This window comes from Nematolebias whitei, chromosome 12 (genome assembly GCF_014905685.2).
Source record: "Nematolebias whitei isolate Nwh7 chromosome 12, NemWhi1, whole genome shotgun sequence".
Lineage (NCBI taxonomy): Eukaryota > Metazoa > Chordata > Actinopteri > Cyprinodontiformes > Rivulidae > Nematolebias > Nematolebias whitei.
This window is the reverse complement of record NC_056509.1, coordinates 45,791,557-45,800,204: the sequence shown is the minus strand read 5'-3', so window position 1 is coordinate 45,800,204 and position 8,648 is coordinate 45,791,557. Positions and strand designations below refer to the sequence as shown.

The 8,648-nt window shown below is 41.0% G+C and overlaps 1 protein-coding gene across 1 annotated transcript in view; it reads right to left on the bottom strand.

Moving 5' to 3' along the window:
* Positions 1-388: 388 nt before the first annotated feature.
* LOC119417960 (probable serine/threonine-protein kinase kinX) overlaps positions 389-8,648 on the bottom strand; it is a gene marked incomplete in the record, with an annotated part of 34,468 nt that continues 26,208 nt past the window's right edge. Inside the window, 12 exon segments of the mRNA XM_037685207.1 lie at positions 389-796; positions 1,047-1,091; positions 2,835-2,879; positions 5,801-5,836; positions 5,965-6,081; positions 6,149-6,193; positions 6,297-6,344; positions 6,468-6,512; positions 6,599-6,673; positions 6,884-6,916; positions 7,091-7,129; positions 7,215-7,262. Of these exon segments, the coding sequence (XP_037541135.1) occupies positions 645-796; positions 1,047-1,091; positions 2,835-2,879; positions 5,801-5,836; positions 5,965-6,081; positions 6,149-6,193; positions 6,297-6,344; positions 6,468-6,512; positions 6,599-6,673; positions 6,884-6,916; positions 7,091-7,129; positions 7,215-7,262 (728 nt within the window).

The window sequence follows — 8,648 nt, the reverse complement described above, 5'->3', positions numbered from 1 at the left end:
CATCTTTTATGTGAAGGGTGACCAGCACTTAAACCCAGATGGTTCTAATATGTGTGGATGGATGTCTTGTTGCTCGTCTGCATGCAGCCGATGTTCGACGGCAGAGATGCTGCTGGGATGGATGTGGGAGCTCCGGGGTTTCACTCTCCAACGTTTGCATGCTGATGTTTCACAGCTACAGCTAACCAGCAGAAATAAAGAGGAGAGGGAGGCTGCAGCTGAACAGCTGCAGGACAACTGAGGAAAATGTTAAATCGTGCCAACTGCATGCCTTCATCATTGCACGACGCATTATTGTAGTTTTTACAGTTTAAGACAAATCAGCATACCGCGTTGAGAGATGTTCAATGTCATTTCAAGGCAAGATTTTGTTTTTCATTTTGTCATATTTTGAAATACAAATTGTGTGTTGTGTCCAATAAATTATGCTTTTTAATATGGAAATTCCCTGCAGGTGTCCATACGTTTAAGGTGCAGCATGATGTGTAGTGTTGACAGAAACCCCAGGAGCTCAACCACTGAACAAACAAGTTAACGTTAAATAAATCTGTCGTTGTCTCTGTCTGCAGCTGATTTAAAGAATGCCACAGAATAAAAAGTCTCCCTCAGCTGGTTTGGGAGATCCCGTCGTATAGAAAATGCAGTTACTGCCCCGACGCTCGGGCGGCTCTCTGCTGCTCCAGCATGGACCTCACAGCAGGGGACAGCATGGCGGGGGACATGGCCGGGGTCAAAGGTCGTAAAGGGTACTGTGCACTTTTTCCTGGAAAATAGATGCACTGGAAGAATTTCTGACCTGTGAGACAGACGAGAGGAGACGAGTGTTTGACATGACGTTTATATTCTTACGTTTGAAAACCTGAAAAATTACTTTCTGCTTTAAACAATGTGCAAAGTTTTCCAGTTTAAGTTGCGACAAATAAAGTGAACCCCTGAAAATGAATCACATTTATAATAAAATGAGAAGAAAAAAAAAAGGAATTAAAGTTGTGGATGAAACTACACTGTAAAAAAAAAAAATCTGCTGAACCGTCAGCGGTTCTTACTTTGTTTCTTCTTGTCCGTGACGCTGTCCTCAGTCTTCGGTTCTCCTGCAGGGAACAAGATAAAACAAACCGGGGAGTGAGAATTTGATCTGAGTTAAAAAAAAAAAAAGGAGAGATGAGACACAGGATGAGAATCATCATGTTCTGACAGACGGGAGAAAAGACAGGATGTGGTGAAATACAATACAACTTTAATTTCCGTAATGTTCGGACTATAAGCCGCTACTTTTTTCACATGCTTTTAGAAACAGGAAGTGAGTGCTAACACTCAGCGTTGATAATCCACTGATACCACAGATTAACGAGTTTTGGTTAAAGGACTTCATCCAACTAAGTATTGTTCATTTCTAAAACCTCCAACCTCTTCAATAATTCAAGACAGTTAAAGATGTCCGTATTGTTTTAACCAGTTTATTTCTTTACAGTCATTTCTGTTGTACAACATTAAATCTCCTCACATTAAGTTAAACAGCGGGAAAATGTTGAAAGTTGATGAAAGTTGATGAAATATCTCAGGTTTTAACAAGAAGAAGCTCGTTTTCCATTCGCTAGTGACAAGCAAACGACACGAAGAACTGCAGCTTTGCGTGATAAAGCATCTTGAATAATTACGCAAAAATATATTCAAAACTTTAGACAACATTTATGTTAATGTACTTATGAAAAAATAATTGATTGTGGTGGTTGTTTTTATTTAAATTAGAAGTAAAAGAACTAGGTATTTAAATTTTATGTCATGTAATTAAGAATTTTTTTCCACCAGACGACATGATGCTGGAGAGCCCTCATGCCCTGAACAGACCCACGCAGCTGAGTACGTCATTGATTCCTGAAGTGAGTGGAAGATGGTGTGCTTATCTGTACTGTCTGTGGAGGACGCAGAACATGTGCACATTACTGGATTTATGATGACAGGGTTTCTGCTTTTTGAAAATGGTGGATACCATGGACATCGACAAATTAGGGAGACGTCAGCAGCAGTTTCGACCGTGGTAAAGCTGCCAGCCTTATGTGAGGGGTTAAGTTGTGCCTCGAGCTCTCAGACTCGTATGCTTAACGAGCTCAACTGCAAGCTGGACACGATTTCTGAGAATCGTAGGCCACTTACTGCTCTTGGAACTTGCCAGCATGAAGGATTTAATCTTGGAGAAAGCTAAATCGAGCACGGACCGGGTGGAATGTCACTAATCTGGCTGTTTGGATTCACCAGTGAGTGTACCAGCAGAACTGAAGACAGAAAGTAAACAGAGTCTGGCGGCCCAAACAATGTTGTTTTTTAATTTGGCCTCCCCGCTGGCCTTGGACAGGCCAACTTACTTCAAATTGCTCCTGGAGGATACGTAACTAGAAGCTCTGCCTGCTTCCCCCCAAGGACAAATGTGACCTTATCAGAACCATGATGCTGATAGACACTGTACCATCTTATCAGAACTTTGGAACGCTTGAGTGTTTATGGATAATTTACCGGCTTTGTCAACTTCTATGCATAAATATATTATGATGTCATTGTATGTTGCTGTTTTATGTTGTTGTGAGGTCTTTTTCTGCATCTTTTATGCTGTTTCCCAATCAGGAATTGGTGTGAGACATGATTTTTTTTTTTTTTTTTGGCTTCCCCCACCATCGTGTTCTCTTTTTCTCATCTGCCTGTATATTGTATGTAACAGGTCTCTCTTGTAAATGAGTCTTTGAGGCTTGATGGGAACTAACCTGCATAAATAAAGGTCTAATAAAAATAATAATAATATTGTCACAGTTTCAGTTTCTAATCCCGTTCTAGCTCCATACCTTCAGCAGGTTTGACGGGTTTCTTTTCCGTTTTTGCTGCTTTGCCTGTGAGAAAAAAGACAAATCATTGTGAAAACTGTTGCCACCTTAAAGAATCTCATCCAAAAAGGTTCTTCAGCTCTGATCGTGAGTTGAAAGATCCGGCTTGGGTCCTTCACATCAAACATTAAAGTGAAACTCCACACCTGGCCCACCTGCGAGGTGTTGTAGGGACACGTTTCAACCAGTTAAATCAGAAGGTCCAAACATTTACTGTTTCAGAAACCTGGAACTCCCAAACCAGGAACAGAACTAAAGACTAATTTCAGATGAGAGGAGAAACGTCTGAGAAACAAGAAAATAAGTCCAGTCATCTCGTAAATCCTTAATTGTCCCTCACTTCCTGCCTCTAGAATGGTGCTTGAATCTGGGTTCGATAGTTCACACAAACCCACGATGATATCGAACAATGTCTTCAACAGTTTAGCTCCGAGTGGTCAGCAAGAAAATTAAAGTCACAATATTCCTTCAGGTGCTCCTTATGGGTGTAGGAGTTCCAGTTTTTTTTTCTCTTGCAGCTTTCCTACACCAGAGGGCGCCAACAGAACCACACCTTAGAACCATCCGCCCAATGAGCTGCAAGGAGCACTTAAGGCAGTAGATGACTGCAATCTGACGCTGGTGCATTATCTGCCTTTTGGTAGTTGTGTCCCTGACATTTATCTTGCTCCCAGTGTTTTGTGAAAGACTAATCTTGAATCTCCTTGTTATAGCTTGAATCCTATGATCCCCCTGAGCCTCCTCGTGATCTCTCCAGCTGTTCCCTGCCTTCCACCACTTGCCCAACGTTTGTGTGAGACCTTTTGGAACCATTTTGGATTTCGCCTCTGCGACAACTCTGCCTGCTTATAGTTAGGAATCTGAACATCAAGACCAACCTCCCAGAAGAGCCTTCACTGTCCCCTACTCTCTAGGGTTCCAGTCCAGGTCTACAGATCCTGCACACTGTTCATTATTATTCACTATCTGTCAACAAACACTGTTAAACTTTCTCCTGGCCCTGAAGTTGTTGTTCTCAGTCACATACTATCTGGGTATATATATAGCCCAACCTTACAGTGGGTATCCTCAGCAGATTAAACACTTCATCTTACTCTATCCCAGCATCCTCTTCTGTCCCGCCAACCCTCATCATCTTTGAACCTTCTCTTGTGTCTACCTCTTCCCCTCCTCCATAACATCCTTTGGCCAGTAGATCCTCTGCTCTCCCCTGGTCTTATCATCAGTGTCATCGTCTCCGAACTATAGCTGTCAGGCCTCAGCTTGTAAAGTGTCCCTTTCACACTCGCAGCTCTCTTTCTGGCACAAATCTCACCTGGCACTTGCCTGCACCGATCACCCTCTTCTTCAACCCTGGTGCGTATACTCATCCTCCTTCAGCACCTCTGCTCCTCGCAGCCTCGCAGCTGCTTGTCTCCTTCTCTTACACATACAGGAATCCTGTCTTGCCTCTGTTTCACTCTTGTCTAAAGCATAGCTCTACATCTCCAGGCTCTCTTCCACCTGCTCCCTATTTTCACTGCAGATCACAATGATGTATGCGCACATCAGCAAAGTTCAGAGTATAAATGAAATAACTAATTCTCAACATGTAAACACTACATTTACACCACTGAGTATGGTTTCCAGGTAGCGCTGTCATTTCTAACCCGGGCCCAACGCCCGGCCTGGTCCGACCCAAATTCAAGGCAGGCCAGGCCATGATTATGTGCTGGATGGGCGCGTCAGGTCGGTGTCTGACTTTTGGCCGCAATCCAATTATATGGCAACATGGCTCGCCATTCTATCTAATTATATGGCAACATGGCTTTCCATACTACACCAGCCACACGTGGCCATTTCCCCACGAGCTGACTGGCCTTGAAAGAGGTAAAATAAAGTTCAATTAAGCTTCAGATGGACTACTGCCAGGAAGCGATCCATCGCCCAAATGGACGTTTATTTATCCGCTGCACTCAGCGCACGCATGCGGCCGATGACCCAAAGAGATAAGATCTCAAAGCAGACATGTCAGAGAGGGTTTTAATGCGCTTTGATGGCCATGAAAGGACAAACACCCCCTCAGCTCCAATCTTCTGCCCCTTTTATGGGTTGGGATCACAGGTGCTGCATTAGAATGGTTTCGCTCATACCTGAGTGGCAGGAGTTTCTGTGTCAAGGTTGGTAATAATGTATCCGCCTCATTACCTCTTTCTTGTGGGGTCCCACAGGGTTCGATTCTTGGACCCCTTCTGTTCTCACTTTATTTGCTCCCACTGGGGTCCATCCTGAGGAAACATGGTCTTTCATTCCATTGCTATGCTGATGACTGCCAGATCTACCTGCCTGTGAAACCAGCACGTGTTTGCTTCATTCAATGTCTGGACAACATTAAGGCCTGGATGGCTTCAAATTTCTTACGTTTTAACAATGAGAAGACTGAAGTCATTGTCTTTAGCCCTAGCTCAACTGCCACCACTGATCCTGTCAACCTGTTAATTCGTCAGGTTTGGGGACGTTCGGAAATGATGGCTACGGTCTGGGGCTGGGTCGGATAGGATATTTTGGGCCTGAATGCAACTCTAGTTCCAGGTCACATCATACATTTGCAGCTTTTTCCACTTTGTACCTGCTGTTCGGGTATACACAGAAGCCTGCATTGTCGAGAGTTTGTACCCAACGTATTCATATTTAACACATCACAGCTGAGCAAATACTGTACGACACCCCAATGTTGATTTAAGTTAGTAGAGAACAATTTGAAAATTGAGTGGATCTCTGCATATAGGGGGTATGGTAAGTGCATCGGTGCAAATTAGTAGTCGTTTTGTACTTCATTTAGATGAACTGGTAATGACTTGGTACAAAATGACAGCTGCTGGGTATGATTCGTATGAATTGACCAACAGTTCCAGGTAATAAACAGATGTAAATAACTCCAAACTTACTTTTTTTCTCTTCCAATAATTTTGATCTTATCTGATCTGGTAACAAAAAAAATAAAAACAATAAGAGATGATGATTGAGGCTGGTGAATTCCTAAATAATCAAAGATGGTAATTCACAGTAAATTGTTTTTAAAACTGCACAAACGACCACCTGTCTGAGTTACCTGGTTTATATGAAGCTCTGAGGCGTTTCTCTTCTCTGGCCTGAGACGTCCCGTTCGCCCTACGGTCAGGGTCCGGTCGCATTCTGAGCCTTAACGGCTGCGGATGTGGTTCTGGATCTGTTTAAAAATAATTTATTTTGAAATGTTGCTGGGTCGTTACGTTCATGTAAGGTCAGGCTTGTACCTTTCTTCTCTTTGGACGCCTTGGCTTTGCTCCTGACAGCTGACGCTCCAGAGGGGAAGAGGAACGATTAGTTTCCAATCATCTCGCTTGTCGTTGCTCTGAATGATGATTGACTTTGTGCTTATTAAAGCTCGTCAGTGTGTGTTACCTGCCGTCTCAGGCGCTGATTTCCTCTTGTGTTGTGCAGCTGCAGGCTCTGACGTGATGAGGAGCGAGTTGTGATTAAGTTATCATGTCAAAGATGAGATGTTAGCTCTCATCAAAGAGGATCTTTCAGTCTTATGAAATATAGAAACCATCAGGGACAGAAGCATCCTACCTTTCTTTGAAACTGAAGATTTGGTCTTCTTTTTTGAAGGGAGCTCTTTTAAAACATAAATGTTGAACAAATGGTTATAGTTGAACCCCATCATGTGTACGTGACACAAAGGTTGTATGAATATGTTTTACCTTTTGTAGTTTCTGCCAGAATATTGGCTTTTTCTTTGGTTTTCTCTTTGATTTGCTCTTTTTTTGCAGCCAGCGCTGTAGAAGCAAGTTTAAATGATAAGCATTTAAAATCAGTTACCAAATTCATGACATAAATTATGTCCTTGTTCGTTTTATTTTTCTGATCCAAAGTTTATGTACATTTTTAAAAAATACAACTGGAAATTTGTCTTTTTTTTTTTTTAATCAACATTCAAAGATTTAGTCACAACAAATCCAAATTATTGAGCTGTAAACAGAAATTACCTTTCTTTGTTTTATCTTTGGTCGCTGCAGGTTCTGAGGGGATAATTGCAGAAAAATCATCATCCAGAGTTGTTCTTTTTATTGATACGTTCATATCATTTTGCCATTAAATACATCACTGCTGTGGTTATAAATTCTTTCAGGAAACATTGAAGTTTTGTGGCAGACTAAGTATTTAGTCCTTAAGGGAAAGAGGAAAGGTGGTACCTCTAACTGAATCAGCATCCTTCATTTTCTTCTCAGGAGCTAAAATAATAAGACGTTTGTAACAGTTAACTGCTGTAATCATGAAAAACGTCCACATGCACTTTTAATTTATTAACTACTTTACCTTTCTTAGTGGGAACTGTTTTTATTTTTTCCACAGTAGCCTCTGGTTCTTAAAGGAAACAGAAAAAAAAAATAGAGTTAAAAAAAAAACTATATATTCAAGACTTTTTTAGCAGGCTTTAAAATTAATTTTTACAGATTTTAGCCATTCGAGCGTTCGGATAGATGAAAATTAAGACACATTTCTTGAAGAAAATTTGGAGGTGCAGAACCAGCTGAGCTGAAACTGAATTGTAAAGATTCAGTGTAACGTTAGCAGAATTGTGATGGACCAAAGACACGTCCAGGGTGCACCCCGCCTAATGCCCAATAACCACTGGAGATCAGCTCCCAAACATAATAATAGCAGTTTTGATTTTAGCTATTTTAAATCTGAAAAGAGTCTAAAGATAAAATAAATTTAAACATCCAAGGTGTCTTTCTTCTTTTCACTGATAAAACTAAACCTTTGACATTTTAAACTTGTATTTTTATTCATTAATTCTTGCTATTATCACCATAACATGAAAACATTAAATCATTTTTATGTTATTTGGATCGTATTAAAATATATTGACGTTCTTTTTACTTTTATTTTTATAAAAACACATTCTGGATCATTTTAGGTAAATATTTGTTGGGAAAAATAAATTGATGTTTAATGATATTTAGAAATATTGTCATTTATTCCATAGCATTTACAACAACAACAACAAAATTAAAGTATGTAAAAGGAGATTAAAACGGGTGAGGATGCAGAATGCATGTGCAAAAATATTCAAACAAAGACAAATACAGAAACTCACCTAAACGTTTTTATGAAAAAATAATAGTAACTGTGTGGGAGTTCTGCTCTGCAGCTTCCTGCAGCCACAAGAGACCAATCATCCTCACCTGTGGACCATCGTCTCGATGAGCTGCAGGAGTGCAAAAGGCTGCAGAGGACATCCAGTCAGCGCTGGAGCATTACCTGCCCAATGTGTTATCGCTGCTGTCCACCTGTTCCTGAATTTCACTGCAGACCTCGAGCTCTCCTCTGCCTCCTCAGCTGCCTCTTCACCTTCTACTTGCCTGCCTCCAACCTGGAACCCTACTGGACGTCTTCCTTCCTCGTTCTGGACCCACTGGATCACATGTCTCCTCGACTGACTCCAGTCCTCCCTGGTTCCAGCCCGTCCCCGTGCACGTTTGATGGCTTTGAGCACTTGTAAATTATCGCTGTTGAACTTATCGAGTTTTGGAGTCTGTTCTCTTCAGTCCTTACGTCTGGGTATTCCGTTAAACGTTACAAATTAGACTCTATTTATTATTTATCGTTTAACCTTTTTTATGATAAAGAGTTTGAGTTCATTTTTAAATCTAATCTATAAATTAAGATTACAAAAAGAAATCATTGTATTTGTTCTAAAAGTGTTTTTGTTTTACATTTCATCCTAAGAGAACCTGAGACAAATTT